Raw genomic sequence first — 20,047 nt, forward strand, 5'->3', positions numbered from 1 at the left:
ATCATAATATCATTAATTAGAATATACATAAAATTAATATATATTATTATTAGGTGAGCGAGTGATCATGATTATATATATATTTTAATATAATATAGTATTACTTTGTGTAAAATTGTTTTGTTTGTGAAAAACTTGAGACTAAAAGTTAGGTTTTTAAAGAGAAAATACTGAACAAAGGAGAATTTTTGTGGAGTTATCACTTAAATTTCAGCAAAAATTGAGGAAATATCACCAAAATTTGGGCTAAAAAATTCACGAAAAATATATAGAAATGTTTCCATCATTAGGAAAAACATACCTTACATTAAATTTCGAAATTTAAAAGACGATGCTTTTGATCATTTTTTATCATTTGTACAGTTGTACTAGAGTAATTACACTTTACATTGACCTCATTTTTAATTAACAAACCTTAGGTCGTACTCATGTAGTATAGCTCCGGTTTGTTTAACCTTTGTCCAAAACAAGTGGAAAAAATAGTAGTTTGCGTCCAAAACAGGCGATGTGACCACTGACCACCACCCATTAGGCCATAACTTACATCAGAGACATAATGGTTCATGTTGACCATTTCCATTCCATTTCTCACTGCTTTAATCTCTGCAACTGTCCCATTTTCTTCAATGGTATCCCTGTGCCTTTAAGCTTGACATGGTCGGTGCTGAATTTGAGTGACTACAGATAAATTATAAAAATATAGCTTTTAATTCTTTATATGCATTATTTAGGTTTAATATAACATAAATATATAAGTGCTTTATCCTTATAAAAATGAATATAACTTTCAAAGTTAAAAATCCGAAACGATTATTTCATTTTCCATGTCCCACTCCCACACATTAAATATCATGAAAAAATTGAAAACATGCCAAGTGTTGGACCACTGTTTAACAATAATACATGCCAAGTTTTGGACCACTGTTTGGTTTAAGCATAAAGTGGAATTTTTGTGTACCAACTGCTCCATTAGATGAAACATTGACCGACTAAATCTTGTATGGGGCATGCCCATCCAAGAGTCTCTCACATTGACCGGGCAGCAAAATTTGAATTTGACCCCCCACCGTCAAACTTCCACACCCAGTTCGACACTGAAACCAAATCCACATTGATTTGCCGTCGACCCACGGTTTTCTTGACCCGCCCCACTTACCACTTTGGACTTTGACCGTGATGCACGTTGATGTCGGCAGCTGGGTGCTTATCATATTTTTTGAATTTTTGTTTAGATTTTTCCCATTTAGATAAAAGTGTGTGATGTGAGAGTTTTGTTCTTCTTTCAAACCAAAACATAAAAAACTCACCGCCCTTATTATTTTCTCAAGTTTTGACCATGTGATTCATTCCCCGTGTGGTTATTCAATAGGACCAGTATTAATATGATTCATTTATTTTAAGGTATTGACAACTCAAAAAATTAATTAAAAATACTCAATATTATAAATTTAATTCTTAAATTATATTCTAAAAGACTCAACATCCAGCTGCCTATAATAAAAACAAAAATAAAAAACCCAAAGCTTCAAACCGAACTAACTTAAGCCATTTTGACAAAAGAAAAAATAAACTACCTAAACACTACTCATTTACACTTTATCAAATTTCATATGCACAACTCACCCACAATTGAAACCACCACCTGAAACTGCAATCTCATCTCCACCTGGAGGCCGTCTTTTATTTCCGATCTCTTCAAACCGAACTAACTTAAGCCATTTTGACAAAAGAAAAAATAAACTACCTAAATACTACTCATTTACACTTTATCAAATTTCATATGCACAACTCACCCACAATTGAAACCACCACCTGAAACTGCAATCTCATCTCCACCTGGAGGCCGTTTTTTATTTCCGATCTCTTCAAACTCACAAGATTTGTGAAGAGTGAGGAGAGAGAAAGAGAGAGAACATAAAAATAGAGAGAAATTTGAAACTTCATTGTGAGATTTGAAAATATATATATATAAAAAATAAAAAAAACAATAAAGTGACTACTTAAAGAACACATGACAAACTCGTGTTTGATGTCTAAAATAAGTATCTGATTGTTAAATACATATTACCTAATTGTTACATAATCAAATATAAAGTGTGTATGATTATATACATGAGTTGATATAATATATGATAATTATTTCTATTAATATTGGGATGATTGCTACATCGTTACATTTTATTTAGGATTAAGAATAAGTATAACTTGTAGTTACAAGGTTTGAATTAATAGAGAACTGGTTTTTTTTTTTAACCATTCGTATTTGTGTTTATGCAAACAATTGCAATTAATTTCTAGCTAGGATACGAGCACTATTGTAAAGGCTAACCTTAAAATTAGCACGTGAAAAAAAGGAGCTATATATAAGACAAGTCACAAACAATCAAGAGAAAGAAGTCCTCCTCCACGGCCAAAAGAATCCACATGTTTACAGAAACCAAGAATCTAAAAAGCTAAAAAGTTGAGCATCCCATGCCTTATTCTATCAAAAGTTATAAAATAAACGGATGCTTCATTTGTTTTTACTTTTAACTAAACAATCGAATCAAAATCTAACTAAATTGAGAAGTTCTACCCTTTAGGAATTAAAATGGAAAAAAAGCAAAAATTCAGGAGGTTAGTGTAGGTATTTAGCTAAAATTGTTCATAAGAATCCACCATGCACCATTGAATGAACAAGAGAGAACCCTTTTCCCACCAGCATCATGCTGGTATCATTTTGCTCTAGGGCACTAAGGCCTAGTCCTGAATTGTGAATTGACTGATTGGACTCCATGGTTCATAGGCTGATCATCATCACAATGTGCCCTATAAATGTAGGGCACCACGTGACCCCCCCTTTTATCAATTTTCTTTCTCTATTTCTGTCCGCTTTCTCCATCAGTACACTAGAAGATTTCTTACCTCTCAGAGATCATAGATATCATCTCAGAGGGTCACTTCCAAAGGCTTTTCCAGTTTTCCAATTTCATGAATTTACTGGATATACAGCCCTAGCTAGCTATTCCCCAGTCACAGACTCACAGAGTCACAGACATTTGTTCGTCAATATGGGGGTAGCCAAGCCATCATTATCACCAAGATTTTCACTTTGTGATCTGAATATCTGATCAATCAATGTGGTGGCCCACTAGCTGTTATTGTCTTATGATAGGCTTGGGAAATGGAGATAAGATAACAGGAGTGGTGGTGGGTCCAATGGCATCTAAGTATAGGTACAAAAATAAAAAATTACTTTTACATTTTTGGATTGATCAATCAGCCTTATCAGAGGAAGTAAAGGTAATTTGGAATTTTGGAGGCAAGACCAAGACTCAAGATGGCAATGGAGCCTAGCTACACTCTACCTCTCTATCATTGGTCTTTCTGCAGACACATAAAGACAGACTCTTTTTGTTTTTTTTGGACATTCTAGGGATGGTAGATCAAGTTGGAGCCCAAATACCATATTCATATTGGTTTGGTTGTGTGTCAATTCAATCTATTAACTTATATAGATACCATATTCTTATATATAGATACCATGCACCATACTGTTATAAAGACCACTTACCACCGCATCAGACTCAATGGTGGTGTCTAATCAATCCACTTATTTACTTAACTTAGATAGTGCCTACTGGTCCAATATTAAAATGTCACGGACGGCTTTGGGCCTTGTCTCTAGTCTTATACCAATCCAAAGTTAATGGGAATTTTTGTGTATGTCTAAGGTGCTAGAGATTTATCCATGAGCTTTAACTCAACCTACATGACATGTGATGATGATAAGTTGTGTGTTTGTTTATGTGAAGTTTGGTGTTTGTCGGTGATGGTACTAAATTCACCCACGAGCTTTACCTCAACCTACATGACAGGAGATGATGATAGACATTCTTCATGGTGATGGCTAATGTGTTTGTCTAAATGCTTACATTCCTTTTGTTGTATCCCCTAATGTGTTTGATGTATAATTAATACAAATGAATGTAGTGCGCTCAATGATGTACGTGGATATATTGAATGATATGACTATAGTAGGGAATACGTAACTTTGTAGAGAGCTACTGTTACAATGAAGATATTGCATTGTATGCAGGCAGGTCTAGTGGCCCCAAATCTATAATCAAATACAAAAACGGAAGACATATGCGCATTATATGTAATATATGTGACGTGGTGTTGGCATGTTAACACTTACCATTTTGTTAGTAATGGAGTCTTGAATGAGATCTCATGTCCGGTCCATGAGGACATGAGATCTCTATCCTTGAATGATGTAGGCTGTGAGACCTGTAATATAAAAATAAAATTTTAGTTAAAAAACTCTAATTATATCTCATGTTTCTATTTAGGACATAGATTTTATTTTGTGTCAACTGAAGACTGAAATTTTTATTTTATGTCAATTAAAGACCCTGTTTTTTTTTTCAGTTTTTATTTCAACTTTAGTTCGACGTTTGATTCATCAAACTTCGACCAAATTCAGCAAATTTATATTGGGTTTAAAGCTATGCATTTCTCTAGACAGTAGCTTAAGCAGGAACAAGTGTGTGGTTACTTGTCGTTCTGCTCGGACTCTTTTGTGTACAAAGTTCCCAACCAAGAAGTATCTTTTGCTCGGAAACTTGGGGGACTTCTGTTCGTATGATTAATCGTCTGGGCATAACGACAAGTCACACAAGGCCTAACACCATGCTGTTTGGGCCTAGACCCAAAAGACTAAGCCCTTCCTGGGCTCCTAGCCCATGATCTACTGGGCTCCGGCCTCATGAGCTCCGGCCCCCTGGGCCCCGGCCTCTTAGGCTCCGGCCTTCCAAGCTCAAGCCTCCCGGGCCCCCGACCCGTGTCAACTCACTCGGATCCTCGAGACCGGTGCCACGTGGCGCTCGTACAGTGCAAGTCACCACAAAGGACACGTGTCGTCACCGGATTGGTTGACACTCTTCCAAAGGTACTATAAAAGAGGTACCTTCTAATCACAAAAGGACAACTGAAATCATTATTATACTATTCACTCACTCTGCTCTCAGATCTCTCTGAACACTGACTTGAGCGTCGGAGGAGCTTTGGCCGGCACCACACCGGTGCCCTTCCCGCTCACTTTTGTGTACTTGCGCAGGGTGCTTTGGATATCATTCTCTCTCATTCCTCACCAGTCGGACCCAGCTACCCGTTCCTGCCCCACTTCGACGTGTCATCCGCTCAGTGGTGGGTCAACGGGCCTACGTGGTTCGACTCGACGTTGACTGCTCTACCATTTTTGGGCATCAACAATTTCCTTTTTACAAGCATATAAAGATCACTCAAATCAGACATCTACAACTCTAAATAATTGGCCTCAAGATAGGGTACCCGAAACAATCCAATCAGACATCTGAAAAAATATCTAGAAAATTGAACAGTTTTGGGTACCTTAGTTTGAGACCGATTATCTGAAATTGTAAAGGTCCGATTTAGATAATATTTATATGGTTGTAAAAAGAAGATGCATACTTTAAATCTAATATAATTTTTCTGAATTTGGTGGAGGTTTAATGAATTCAACGTCAGGTCAAAATTGAGATAAAAATTGAAAAAAATAGAATCCTTAATTGACAAAAAATAAAAATTTTAATCTTCAATTGACATAAAGTAAAATTCATATCCTCAATAAAGACATAAAATATAATTCGGACTTTTTAACTAAAATTTTCCTTAATATAAAATAAGTTGATGGCAAATCTTTAATATGTCAATAAAGATAAATTTTTCACAGTTTTCATATGAGAATGGTGGAATTGAAGGTGGGATCTCATACAATATTGGAAAAAGAAGTAGTACTATACCAAATAGTTTGGGACTGTATAAATTTTTCACACTATATATATGGATCTTTGTTATCATTTAAAAAAAATATATATATATAGTGTGGAAAAATTATTGGATGTCATTATATGGTGTAATTAATTTAATATATAAAAATATTATTAAATAATATATTTATATTAATAAAGTATAATATTAATAGGATTTCTATAATATATTGAGTGAAACTCACGCGACGTAAACAAACAAACATGTGTTAATCCATCAACGTTCTATTTAATGGTCGTCTCCTTCCACAAATTTCCCTCGTTTTTTTACTCCCAAGTCCCAACCTTTATCTCCCACTCTCTCACCTCTTTTTCTTCTTCTTATTCCTCTCTCTCTCTCTCTCTCTCTCTCTCTCTCTCTCTCACACACACACACACTGCAAATGCGATCCCGTAAAGCACCATAACCGAACCCGGCCACTTCCCCACTCGCATTTCACCATCTCTCCCAAAATGGGCAAAGCCTCGAAATGGTTTCGCGGCCTCCTCGGCCTGAAAAAGTCCTCCTCCTCCGAGAAACCTCCTCCGACCTCCTCCACCCCACCCGCCACCACCAAAGAGAAGCGCCGCTGGAGCTTCGTCAAGTCCTACCGCGAAAAAGACCACCACCACAACAACAAAAACGACACCACCGCAATCTCGTCCAACGACGCCGTCGCCGACCCCAACAAGCACGCAATCGCAGTGGCAGCCGCCACCGCAGCCGTGGCCGAAGCCGCCGTGGCCGCGGCTCAAGCAGCCGCCGCCGTGGTCCGGCTCACGAGTAGCGGACGGTGCGCCAACAACCCCGCGGCGTACGTTAGCGGGGGGTCCACCACCCTTGGGATTCGTAAAGAGGAGGAGTGGGCAGCTGTTAAGATACAAGCAGCTTTCCGCGGCTGTTTGGTTCGTTTACTATTCCCGGAATTAAATTTATTCCGTTATTATTATTTTAATTTATTCATTTTTTAATTGGTTTTTCACTTGCTGCTTCTTCGTAATTTAATTGACCGTTAATTTTTGATTAAGTTACGGGATTAGCAATTTAGCTTTAGGCTGAGGAGCTGACATGTGTCCTCCGTCCACATTTGGCTTCGTGAAAATAGTACCCCACTTGTAAACCACTACTCTACACGTTTTGGTTTCTAGGAAAAGTCTGTTTCTCTCTTTCTTTCCTTTGTATAACTGAAGGTCCGAAATCCACGGGTAAACGGCGTCGTTTACACATTATTCTCATCCACTTGCACTCTCTTTGAGTTGTGCTTTGGAGTTCGTTTTTCCTCGAAACGGCAATACGTGCAGCTTCTTCTTGCTTACACTGCCACTCTGCCAAAACAGTGGAATGGATGTGACCCTTTTACCATTTTCTCAAAGTGTAAGCCATTATACTACCCTCCAAGGAAACCTTGTGGACCTCAAGAATTTTCCACACATGGCTGATGTAGTGATGACCCTTTTGATTTGCAGCCCAATAATTTTCATTGCATGCCGTTTTCACAAAATGGGTAGGGGGTCTGAATCTTTTTCTCTGTTTTTTAGAGTTAAATTGGTTGTTGGGGATTGTGTCATTTGCTTGTTTGCTTCTACTTATGGGTTTATTGTATAATTTCGTTTGCTGCATCCTAGCTACTTTGCCAATGAGTAAATGTGGATGGGTTGGTTCTCTTCATGGCATAAATGTCATCATTTATGGTGGTTTTGGCATTCTTTTATTCCCTATACGTATTACCTTACCTACCAGTTACTTCAATTGAATGGACTTCATTTCCATTAGAATTCTTAGTGAATTGTTAAAGCATGGCCCTTATGTTTGAGCTGAAAATTTGGGTTCTTTAAACCAACAGTGTTTGATTCCTTTAGAAACCAAAAGGCGTTTCTAAGATTCTTCTTGGCTGTTGAAACTGTCAGAAATTTATGCTATTTATTTAAAACTATCTTTTAATAGTTAATAGTTAATAACCCACTTTGAGTCATGTGGGACTTGAGTAGGACGAGACTTGCTAAATGAAATGAAGTTGCTTAACTGTCCCTTTGTAGTTATGCACTTTAGAGGAGTGGATGGCCAAAGTTCAACTCCATGCTTGTTGACGTTTTTGCCTGAAGGACACCCACATAAAATTTGATGGTCCCTTGAAAAGAATTTTGTAATTGACTTTTAGGGAAGGGGGTGGTGGTGTTGGTTGGGTGCTTTAATGTTGTATTAAAATGTTGTATTAATGTAGTATTAAAATGTTGTAGCACAGTCAAACAGTGGATACCACTTTAATGTTGGTTTGGTTGGGTGCTTTAATGTTGTTTTAAATGTGGCAGCACAGTCTAACAGTGGATACCACTTTTCACCTTTTTGTTGGGGCTGGTAGTGAAATGTCCTTGTTTTCGTAATGCCATGTCTGAGTCTTACATTCATTTGGTACAGGCCTGAAAATGACTTCATTTTGGCGCTTGTTCCATTCAAATTTCTATGTTGGTCTATGCACCTGCTCCTTGGCGCCTTGTTTTGAAATGTCATTGAATTCTGGCCTATGCATTCAATGAATACTTATGGTGATGATTAAACCAAAAGAAACCATGTGGTACTGAATACTGATATCATGTACCTTGGTTTTGTTGTCAATATATTACAATCTGATCATAATAGAATAGTTGAAATGTTGATTGGTAAGACTGTTTTTACATTGTTTAATATGTGATGCAGTGCGACATTTTGTGTTGATTACTGAATACTGATATCATGTGTTTTAGTTGCTTTAGCGTAAGTTCAGTAAGTCACTTTATTACATGGATATTTTGAAGGCAAGGAGAGCATTGCGAGCATTAAAAGGATTGGTGAGGCTTCAGGCACTAGTAAGAGGTCATATTGAGAGGAAGAAGACGGCTGAGCGGTGGCAGCGGTTGCATGCAGTATTGCGAGTGCAGGCAAGAGCTCGGGCAGGGCGGGCCCTTTCAGAGCTCTCACAATCAAGTTCCAAATCTTCTCACTTTCACCAAGCTGTAAGGAAAATTTACTTTTCCCTCCAATATGAGTTTTTCAAATAGATTTAAAAGATATCCTGAAGTAGTATAGTTCTATTCTTATGAACTTCTGAGTGTGGGGACCATTTCTTTTCAACTCTAGAAGGCTTTCCAGTGCATGCATGTACTTTTCAGTACAGACATGTATGATGTTTTGGATGAGTGCTGTTTGGTAGACATTATAAAAGCTCCATAATGCAAGATGCGTGTATTAATTTGCTATATGGAACTCCACCCTTTTCATGGTTTGTATTGACAGAAACTTTGCAGTCGAATTAATGAGGGTAGAAAGTTACAACTAGCATAATACATGTGACAGTTAATGTACATTTATCAGACTTTTAGACAGGTAACTTGTTAGAAGCACATTGCTGGTTAAAAAGCTACAACTACACAGATGTTGAACCTTGTCATATTCATTATTCACCTTACTTTAACCATTTACCACTACTTATACCTCAGCAGGAAATGAAGTACTAGTTGTAATTAACTATCTGCTAAGTTGCCATTAAAAGTTTAATATGTGAAAACTACTATATTATTTAAACTACAGTATGATTATATCTCATTTTCTCTCATTGTTGATTGAGGACACAAGGTATTTGCACTGGATTTGCGTTTGTTATGAATCATTCATAACCAAAATGCATTCACCAAGTTTTTGTTTATTCATTAACTAAGAGAAGTCTCATCTGTATGCAGGGTCCGGCAACCCCCGAAAAATTTGAACATGCCGTCCGATCTAAGATAAAGCATGAACAATCATTGATGCTCCGGGTATGTTCAAATCCCATATTTCCTGTGCATTGTCATTGTTTGCTACTTTTATGTAATCCTGATGCCTATTACATCCTGTCCAACATATGCAGAGAAATAGCTCGAAAGCAAATGGTGGGATTATCAGTGATCGTGACAAGGCACAGTGGGATGAACGATCATGGGACTATCCAGGGTCTTCATTGAAGAATGGAACTACAGATGATGAAAAGAATGACAGGGTCCTTGAAATTGATACGGGAAAACCCCACATTGCTCCTAAACGAAGAAACCTCTTTCACTCTTCTCATCTTTCTCTGCCTTCAGACCAAAATAGCCACAGTTTTACTACTTCTAAAGACTCAACAACCCATCAAACACTTCCAAGTCCGTCTTCTTGTGAGGTCCAATCTTTAACCCCATTGAAGTTCTCTCGAGAGGTTGAGGAAGACTCTTACTGCACTGCTAACAATAGTCCACAGTTTTATTCTGCTTCATCAAGAGGTGCTACTTCAAAGAGAAGTCCCTTCACTCCCACAAAGAGCGATGGCTCGAGAAGTCACCTAAGTGGGTACTCTGATTACCCAAACTACATGGCATGCACGGAATCTTCAAAGGCTAAGTTGAGGTCTCTTAGTGCTCCAAAGCAGAGGCCTCAGTATGAGAGATCTGGTTCAGCAAAAAGGTACTCTGTTCATGGCTTTGGTGAATTGAGATCAAGTGCTCAAAGGGCGACTGCATTGCATGCAAACTTTGCAAGTAAAGCCTACCCGGGCTCTGGTCGTTTGGACAAGCTTGGGATGCCTGTAGGTTACAGATACTAATTAGTATATGGTGCTCTTAGGTTTTTGGCCCTCCACTTTAGTTTTGAATCTAATCTGGCTAACTGATGTAATTTAAGCACTTTATGGTCCAAAGAATGTTTAGAATTCTGTTAGCGTAGAGCGTATATTTGTGCAATTATTAACTAGAAACAGAACTCCTATTTCTTTTTTCTTTTTGGGTGGCGGAGGGTGAGTTGGAAAGTTGTACAAATTTCCAATTATCTCCAAATATTGACAAAGGAGTAAAATTTCGGTTTCGAGGAAATTTTCGATGAAAATTTCAATAAAAATTTCAATTTTAACAAAGTTAGATAAAAACGACGAAAATTTTGAATGAAATTTGACCATATATTTATTTAACATATTATTTATTACATGGATAAAAAATATTAAAAAAATTAAATTATGTAATAGATTTCATAAGATAAATATAATGTGCGGTGAAAGTAAATATTGTTAAATGAAATTAGTATATTTTATATTATCTATGCACTAAACTTTATATACTATATATTATTTATGATATAAAATATTAGAGTTTAGGCCTTTTAGAGTATTTTTAATTATTTTTTATATAAAAATATATTAAGATTTATAGTTTAAAAACAAGGCTTAATTATGTTTTTACCACCCAAAGTTTACATTCATTCCCACTTTACCACTCAAAACTTTATTTGTGTCACTTTACCATCCAAAGTTGACATTGATTCCCACTTTACCACCCAGAAATTTATTTGTCCCACTTTACCACCCAAAGTTTACATTGATTCCCACTTTACCACCCAAAACTAATTTTCGTGTCCCAGTTAACCTTTTTTCGTCTATTCTGTCATTCTAGATTCAGAGGGTAAAGTAGGAATCAATGTAAATTTTGGGTGGTAAAGTGAGAAAAATCAATGTAAACTTTGGGTGGTAAAGTGGGACATATAAAGTTTTGGGTGGTAAAGTGAGAATCAATGTAAACTTTAGATGGTAAAGTGGGACAAATAAAATTCTGGGTGGTAAAGTGGGAATCACTCCAAACTTTGGGTGGTAAAAACATAATTAAGCCTAAAAACAACTAAGTGAAACCCTAAAAGAGCCAAACCAAACCTCAAACAAAACCCCAAACTCTTTTTTTTTTCTTTTTAATTGCGGCTCCAAATCCCAATCAATCCTAAAGCCTTTTCTTTCTTCTTCTTTTTTTCCTTCCTTTTTTTTTTCCTTTCCTTTTTTTCTTTTTTTTTTCTTTCCTTTTTTCTTTCCTTCTTTTTCTTTCCTTTTTTTTTTTCTTTTTTTTTTCTTTTCTTTCCCTCCCTTCCTTCCTTTCCTCCTTGCCAGTAACTTTCTTCCTCCTTGCAGTGACTTTCTTCCTCTTCCCTCATTTCTCTCTCCCTGCGCACAGTCTTATCTCCTCCATCTCCCTCTCCCTCCATGATTTCTTCCTTCCTTCTTCCTCCTCTTCCTCCTTTCCCTCCCTGATATCCTCTTCTTCCCCGATCTCCTCTCTCCTCCCTTCTCAATCACCCTCTGATATGCCGCCTCCGATGACCTTTGGCAACGAGGCCAGCTCGCCTTTCCTCCCCTCTCTCCCTATGGTGTCTGCCGCTGGAGGGTTAGACTTAGTAAAGATTGGGCTTTGTAGCTTCGGTAAGTTGCAGTGAAATTTCGTCAAATTTCGACGAAATTTGAAGAAATTTTACAAAAACACATTAGCTCTATAATCGAAATTTTTATGAAAAATAAGGGATATGTGATAAAATTTCGATATCCCAAAAAAATGAAAATTTTGAAATTTCATTCCTTGATTATTATTAACTATCGTATCAAAATTGCAATTGACAAAAAATAGAAAATGAGAAAGGAAAGGATGTTATGCGTTCCTTTCACGAAAATTAAAATTATAATAATTTACGTATGAATTAATGAAAAACTAAAATAAGAAGTAGGTAACCTTAAATCACCAAGATTAAGAATTCACCCATTATTTGTCACTAGTATATACATCTCCTACCAAAAAAAAGAAAAAGTCATTTGAAGTCAGATCCAAAGTTATGCTTACATAGTTATATACATCTCCTACCAAATTTGTATGCACATTATAGAATGATGCATTGCAAGTCTGAAATCAAGCAGATGTATATATCCTTCATGGGGATAAACAACATATTGTATTTTTGAAGAATATTCTGGTTTTTTTTTTTTGGGTGCTTATGAGAAGAATATTCTGGCTTAGAGGATCAAGAAGCCGAGTACTTCTATACGCGGCATTTGTTTCTTTTTTGGGCCAAAATTACAAATGAAACTTGACGTGAAACCCCACTAGAAGGCCTGTATCACAAGGAAATCTCCTTTTTTGGTCAAGTCCCTCGTATATTTGGCATTCTTTTTTGTATAGAAACAAGTCCTTCGATACCAAATGCACAGTAGCCAAGGGGATAATAATTAGCCAAAAACTGCTAAGAAGAAGGAGAAATCCATCTTTCAAAAGAACAAATCGCATTCATATAAAGGAAGGACTTCCTGTATTAAATATACATCACCATCTCCAGGTTCCAAGCAAAGTAGAAAGTCTCATATGTCCAAATGTAAAACTATGCATGTACATCAGTGAAAGTTTCCAAGCAAATAAACATATAAACAAATTCAAGAAAAAAGAATAGAGAGAAGGTCCAGAAGGATGAAGAAGTCAAGGTATGAAAGTTCCAAAAAAAGGTGGAGAGCCTCATCAGCTCCCACATTTCCATCTTGAGGTTGGCACACAGCTCAGGTAATGACACCAGCTGCAGTGCTTGTTTCCATTCTCTCCTTTGAACAGCATCACCAATCCCACAATAAATCTGCATTAACAAGAAAAATGGAGTTAATTCTCTAAAAGGTATCTCGTATATCTTAAAACTCATCCAATACAATGGCAAAGAAAATCTCGTATATCTCGTATATCTCTAGAGACCTGACTCCAAGTGTCTGGACTGGCTTCGAGGCCCAACATTATCTTATGTGTCAATATCATGTCATCTAATGCTACGAACAAAATTCAAATGCAACAGAGACCAACCCATGTCCATGCAAAATTAAAATATTAAAGTAGAATTCCAGAATCAAGCTTACCCAACAATCACTAAGACAAGGGCAATCAACAAAAGAACATATTGGTAAGCCTTGAACTTAGATTTGACGCGAGCTTCAGCTGGAAAATTCCGACTCTCCGCCCATCCAAACTGGGGACGAAGTAACAAAACAAAGCCGAGCAGAAACCCAGTCAAGAATCCTCCGATGTGGGCGAAGTTGTCAACATGTGGGAGAATTCCAACAGCTAAGTTAATGGCGATAATGACTATAAGCGTCAATAGAGCTGCAGCCTGGAAGAGCAAGAGATGAGGAAGAGTTGATGACTTTTAAACATTCCGATTTTAACACAAAGCCATGATGCAACAAACTTCAAATCCATTTAAAGAGTATGACATTCACTTGATAGGAATGAAAAGTTAGTAGCAAACCTTGTTGGTATATATACTCCAGTTAGTGATAAGCTCCGATAGCATAGCTCCAAGAAGTCCAAACAGAGCACCAGAAGCACCAACAGAAATATTGCGCTGAATGAAAAGGGAAGATAATATGCTCCCACCTAATCCTGACAACAGGTAGATTGCCCCAACGCGCACTGCCAGATCATTCAACCCAGAATTAATGTTAGAATGCAACAAAACCATCAGAACAATATGCCAAAAGATAACACATCAATAATGGACCAAATAAGCCCTAGAATATCCAGACAGTTATTATCACGGAATAAGAAAAATATTTGTTCGTCTTTAATTCCATTTGAATGCACAAATCCATCCGGCAGATTAAAGTGATTCTAGAAATTATGGATAAAAACAATCTGATAAATAATTGGGAATCATTTCAAATGAGAGCAAAATGGCAACATCTAAGAGCTAAATACAACAAAATAAGAAGTTTTCCAAGTTTGAATACATATTAAGAATAAAGGCTCATTGTAATATGCATAATCATGAACTCTAAAATTGATCTCTTCTCATAATTTCACTTATTTGATAAACATGAAATCTTAAATTATAGGCATAGGAAGAAAAATGGCATACCAAACCCAAATTGCTGTTCAAGACGGATGCCAATAAAGATCAAGCTCAGCATGTTTGCAAGCAAATGAATGACACCGGCATGCAACCACATACAAGTGACAAGTCTCCATCCCTGATGCCCATGCACAACCTTGTACCACTCCAGAGCTCCCAATTTCTCCAATCTGCAAAAGTATGATACAAGTCAGATAATGTAAACCAGAAAGGAAAAGAAAAGAAAAGGCACGCGCAAAAAACTTTATTCGAATCACAGAAGAGAGGTCATCTCTTCTGCTGAGTCCTGAAGGAAAAATTGTCCTAACTAGTTAATTATTTAACAGATTTCACTGCCAAATAAAACGGAGTAAAAGCAGAACAACAAAGAATGAAGAAAATAACTAGTCCCCAATAATATATGGAAAAGGGAAAGAAAGAAAACAAAAGGCTCCAATTAGGAAATCATTGATTTAGGCATCGGAAATTGGGATATCATTGAAATAACATAAGATGAATTAACAAAGGAAACAGTCTACACAACATCCTTTGATTTCAGAGCAAAAGAAAACCCCACAAATCAAACAATTTCACCAGCCTAAACTCAATAGAATATACTCCCATCAAAAAAAAAAAACTCGAACAGAAAAGAAAGCATTCAGAACAAAAAAATTCAGCCAAACAACGGTCAGTAACATTGAGAAAACAGTAAGATTAGCTAAAAATCCTAACTTTATAAAGCAATCAAATTTCACAATCCCAAATTCACCAAAGCACCCCAAATAGAAAACCAACACAAACACACATCAGAAAACCAATAAAAATCACAAATTGAGAGATGGGTATGTTAGTCAGAGTACTCACGTAGAAGAAGAGGGGCCAAAGAGCGGGTTCTCCTTGAGAGGCTGAAACGAGAGCCGACCAAGAAACTTGGCCGCGCACTTGCCCTCGAAACCAAAATTGTTATTTGGGCAGTTGTTAACGAACATGACCACGATGAACATGGCAACATTGGCCACCACAAACATAGGAATCAACCACGATGTCCATTGGTGGTCGGAGGTTCCCACGTAGTATTGGCTGTTGTCGGGGTTGTAATTGCTGGCTCTGGATTTGGCTGTTCTTCCTCCTCCTTCTAGATCTCCATTACTGGCCATTGTCTGATTGATTGTCTTTCTCTCTCTCTCAAAGTCTCAAACTTTGTCTCTCTAGAATAGCAACAAAGGCCTAACACGTATTGCTTTTTGGTGTGGTGGTGTTGTGTGAGTGTATATTTGAAAGAAAAGGACGGGAACAGAGATTGAGAAGTGACTTGGAAGCGAGTAGAAAACGTGTTTTCTGTGAAGGGAAGGAAGGATCGGAAATTGGAAGCAGATGGGTTTGTTGGGTTGAGATTGAGAAGCTTGTAGATTTAACACTCCAAAACCAAAGTACTGTAAATTCTAAATTTCTTAAGTCTCTAATTCTCTATTAATGTTGACATGTTGTTGGCGGTGCTGGTTTTTTTAATGGGAATTTCCAAATGCCAGTTATATTAGGTTTTGTGAATTTACAGTCTTGTCCCCTTAGTTTTCCTTGTATGAAAGACAAGTTCTAAATGAGAGTGGCAATATTGTCATTCTATGAGTATTTTCTATTTCCTTACTAGTTACTTGTCCTAATCCTAGACCAAGATGGATTTCCTGTTTGTCATTACAAATTTGGAGATTTTCTTATATTCTTTAGTGTTTAATAATAAAATTTTAAAATACAAACAATTCTTGAATTTATAATTTATGGTTAAGATTAGAAAGTAAATGAAAACAAGACAAGAGAACTAAAATCTTCTTCCTACTCTCCATTAGATTTTAAATAATATTTATCTAATATTTTCACTTAACCATGTTCTAAAAGACCACCAGTCTCTTGACATTTTAAATTTTGCAAGGTTAAGAATGTCTGACATAGTATTACAACTCTGATTTCGGGACAAAGCCAATTTTATGAAGGGCCAAATAAAGTAATCGGCTTGAAAATTTAAATTTATAAACTCTTTATATATTGTATTAAGCCGAAGCAAGTATCAATTTACAGAAAAGTTTTTTAAGCCTTTAAAAATTATTTTTTAAGGTGATTTTCTGTTTGATCAAGAAAAAGGTGATTTTATGTATTGTAATAAGAAATTATCAAAATATGGAAGAAAATAAGAAAAAGAACCAGAATAACTCCACTATTTTTAAAGCTGTAATTGGTTTGTCAATTGGGAAGATGTTATAAGAGCAAGGCAGAGAGTAAAGCAAATTTGTCTTCTTAGTTAAATAAAAAACAAACAAATTTGTCTAATTGATTATTTTAACCTGATTTCTCACTGTCATGGCCTTTGACATTAAGTTTGAATCAAATGCTTAGGCCCCAATGTAATAATAATCACCGTCTGTCCATTAAAAAATTTAATTACCATTAAACTAATTAAGTCATGTATGCATGGAAAACACCATTCGGTGATGCTCAGTTCAAAATAGAGTGTTAAGGAATTTCGGTCCACGTGGCTTCAAATGAAGAATGCAAACGCATGCCATCAAATTTGCAGAATGTTGTGGACAGATGATGATGATGACTCAGCACTTCTGCATGCTACTAAATATCTGAATGCCTGGAATGGATCAAGCTTTCATGGAGTGGGCAATAGAGTACTGAAATTACAATTAATTTGCAGCAGACAAAATGAGTCAAAGGAAAAAAAATAAGTACACATTATATAAATAATCAACCTTAATTAACTTTTCATCTAACTTTTTACTTAATTATATATGTATCTTTAATTTCATTCATTTGGTTCTGCACATATATTTGATTTGAGTATCTTTCTTAAAAGGTAACAAAAAGCACAAGCATCAAGCTTCAAGCATGATTCCCTATAAAGGCAACAAATTGGGAGTTCTCTTCATTGCTTACTTAACCCAAATTTGTTTCTACAAGTAGAGAAAGAAAAAAAAAAGTTAACCAACTACTAATTGAGTTTTGTCTCCAAATTTATCAGTATTATTTATACTTAGGGTTGGATTTAATTCAATGAATCGATGATTAAATTATTATAATTTAAAACTTACAAATTCAATCCAATAGTAATTATATATAATCCCTTCACAATTGTTTAAAATTTGTCCCTTATTGAACAACTTTGCTAAATTTATTTCATAAAACTCTTCTTTTTTGGCATAAGTTAAGAAGACAAAAACACTACTATTATATATTTAAATTAGGCCAAAGTTCATTTTTAGTCCCTGTAGTATGTGAAGTACATGACCAAATTTGAAATGGTTTGTAAAGTAAATTACCAAAAACATAACAAATTTAACGATTTAATGAATGAAAATGCTAACATGTCCTTAAATTGCAACGATTTGTAAACTATATGACCAAAATCATAACAATTGAAACTATAGGGACCAAAGTAAAACTTAGCTCAAATTACAGAGACCAAAAATGAACTTTGGCCTTTAAATTATTCCCACACCAAACTATGAATAATTAGGATTTCATAGAGACTCCAACTCTAGCTATAAATAATATGGATTTTAAAAGACTCATCAGTTACTGAAATGTTGACTTTGATATCTAATTTTTGCATACACTGCACCATACTCGAATAATATATACGGTATTGATAAACAATGACCATCACTTATATTCCATTACAATTTTGAACATCTTTTCCATAAACTTCTAGCATTCTGCATGTTCTTTCTATGACTGCTTAAAAAATGATAGAATATTAATTTTAGTGTGACGAATAATTGAATAGCAGTTTCTATAATTTACAATGGTCTTAGCTTTAGGTATACCAGAACCCCCCAAATTGTAAGTTGATAAAATATAAAGGATATTAAACCAAATTTGGTCCCAACTCCCAATTCTTCTTGTAAAATGCAAAGTTTGTTTTTTTTTAACTCCTAAATAAACTGCGCGAATTTAGAGAAAGTGGCAAAAAATAAAAAACGCATGCTTCTAATTGCTTGTACCAAACAACTTTTTTGTAATCCCTGAGGATATGTAATGAATGGTATACAACACAACCAAATCTTGGTATTGTGTTGTACTTGTAGCACAAGTCAAATATAGAAATGAACTTGTTGGGTTGCTGTCTCTGCACTTGTGTTTTATTGATATTTGCTATGAATATTGAATCCGATCGAGCTAACAATGATTCATTCGATCCGTTCGTTGCTTATAGTAAAATTCATTACTTGACATATATATATATATATATATATATACATATGTTGCAAGTTGTACAAAGGTTTACAATGCCAAAAGCCAAATGACACTCCATATGCTTAATTCCTCTTTCTTTGTTTGTTTGGAGAACTCAGTCAACATGACAACAACATACCATCAGCAAAACAAGAACAACCTACCCACTTGCCACCTGCCTGCAAGGCATCAACATGTCATTATATATATATATATATATATATATATATATAGGACCCTTCCAATAAAGGATCCCTCATTTAGTGTTAAATGAGGGATCACATGTGTGGCCCACATGGGTCGTTTTGTGTTAATCCGAACCATCCATTTTTTACATCTCCATTGATAGATCATCTCTGCAAAAAATCAGTCAAATCGAAAATCGTTTAGCCGTTTATTTAAGTGGTCAAAGTTTAAAACAAATGGACGAACAACAAATTCCTCTATAAACACCTAACTTTGACCGCTTAATCGAACGGGTAAACAATTTCCAATTTGGCTGATTTTTTGTAGGGATGATCTATCAATGAAGATGTAAAAAATGGACGGTTCGGATTAACACAAAACGACTCGTGTGGGTCCCACAAGGTGATCCCTCATTTAACACTAAATGAGGGATCCCTTATTGGAAGGGCCCTGTATATATATATATATATATATATAAGATCCAAATAGGAAAGCCAAGAAAGAAAAATCAATCCAACAAATGGATTGGCCTGCTTAACAGACCAAAGTATCATAAGTTCAATTTTAAATTTATGTAGGAGGGAGAGTCGGAGAGATATGAAAAACCTAAAAATCTATGCTGACTTCATCAAATAAAATGAGTAACGATAATGACACTCCATATTTTAAACTACATGAGGCTAGCTAAAATTAGAATGATGACAGTCTTATTCATGATAAAAGATGGATAAGAAGAAGTCTAAATCAGTTGTCTCTACCAAGACATTTGGCACTGCATTTACTGCTTTATGATAAATATGTGGAATGTGATAATACGGTAACATAGCCGACAGACATTTGATACCATAAATTAAAATGTGTAAGCCCCAAAAAACTTGTGTCTAGACCAAAGACTATCAATCACAATTTTAAAGGAAAATATTTTTTACGTTCACTGAATAAGAAATATTTGAAATTAAGCTTCCACGTACATCTTGTTGTACGAAGAAAAATTTCTGAATCCAACACTGTTGAAATCTGAATGTGATTATACCTAGTTTGGTAACTTGGGTGAATTGGTGAGGATGAAGAGTGATGAATTTTGGGTGCTTTTGGTGTGTTTCAAATTTCATGTGGGAACGTCAAGGAATGGGCATGGGGACGTCAGATGGAAGACACTGCA

At 35.8% G+C, this 20,047-nt stretch overlaps 2 protein-coding genes across 2 annotated transcripts; one reads left to right on the top strand and one right to left on the bottom strand.

The window, feature by feature from the left end:
* Positions 1 to 6,184: 6,184 nt before the first annotated feature.
* On the top strand, positions 6,185 to 10,584 carry IQD22 (IQ-domain 22). The gene is made up of 4 exons (XM_086257315.1): positions 6,185 to 6,719; positions 8,607 to 8,804; positions 9,528 to 9,602; positions 9,695 to 10,584. The coding sequence occupies exons 1-4, from the start codon at positions 6,288 to 6,290 to the stop codon at positions 10,403 to 10,405; spliced, it is 1,416 nt and encodes a 471-aa protein (XP_086113441.1). The 5' UTR covers positions 6,185 to 6,287; the 3' UTR covers positions 10,406 to 10,584.
* A 2,276-nt stretch (positions 10,585 to 12,860) lies between these two features.
* On the bottom strand, positions 12,861 to 15,911 carry LOC147273973 (RHOMBOID-like protein 2). Its single transcript, XM_086256213.1, has 5 exons — positions 15,331 to 15,911; positions 14,494 to 14,657; positions 13,885 to 14,048; positions 13,496 to 13,746; positions 12,861 to 13,224 (listed from the first exon to the last, which is right to left on the bottom strand). The coding sequence occupies exons 1-5, from the start codon at positions 15,621 to 15,623 to the stop codon at positions 13,113 to 13,115; spliced, it is 984 nt and encodes a 327-aa protein (XP_086112339.1). The 5' UTR covers positions 15,624 to 15,911; the 3' UTR covers positions 12,861 to 13,112.
* Between the last annotated feature and the right edge of the window lie 4,136 nt (positions 15,912 to 20,047).

Source organism: Dryas octopetala, chromosome 9 (assembly GCF_963921425.1).
Source record: "Dryas octopetala chromosome 9, drDryOcto1.1, whole genome shotgun sequence".
Lineage (NCBI taxonomy): Eukaryota > Viridiplantae > Streptophyta > Magnoliopsida > Rosales > Rosaceae > Dryas > Dryas octopetala.

Bases quoted from the DNA above. Each gene is read 5' to 3' on its own strand.
- LOC147273973 (XM_086256213.1), bottom strand. From the start codon at position 15,623: ATGGCCAGTAATGGAGATCTAGAAGGAGGAGGAAGAACAGCCAAATCC. The intron at 14,658-15,330 runs GTGAGTACTCTG...ATACTTTTGCAG, and splicing joins TTTGGCCCCTCTTCTTCTAC to ATTGGAGAAATTGGGAGCTC. The intron at 14,049-14,493 runs GTATGCCATTTT...ATGATCTGGCAG, and splicing joins TGAACAGCAATTTGGGTTTG to TGCGCGTTGGGGCAATCTAC.
- IQD22 (XM_086257315.1), top strand. From the start codon at position 6,288: ATGGGCAAAGCCTCGAAATGGTTTCGCGGCCTCCTCGGCCTGAAAAAG. The intron at 8,805-9,527 runs GTAAGGAAAATT...ATCTGTATGCAG, and splicing joins CTTCTCACTTTCACCAAGCT to GGTCCGGCAACCCCCGAAAA. The intron at 9,603-9,694 runs GTATGTTCAAAT...CAACATATGCAG, and splicing joins AACAATCATTGATGCTCCGG to AGAAATAGCTCGAAAGCAAA.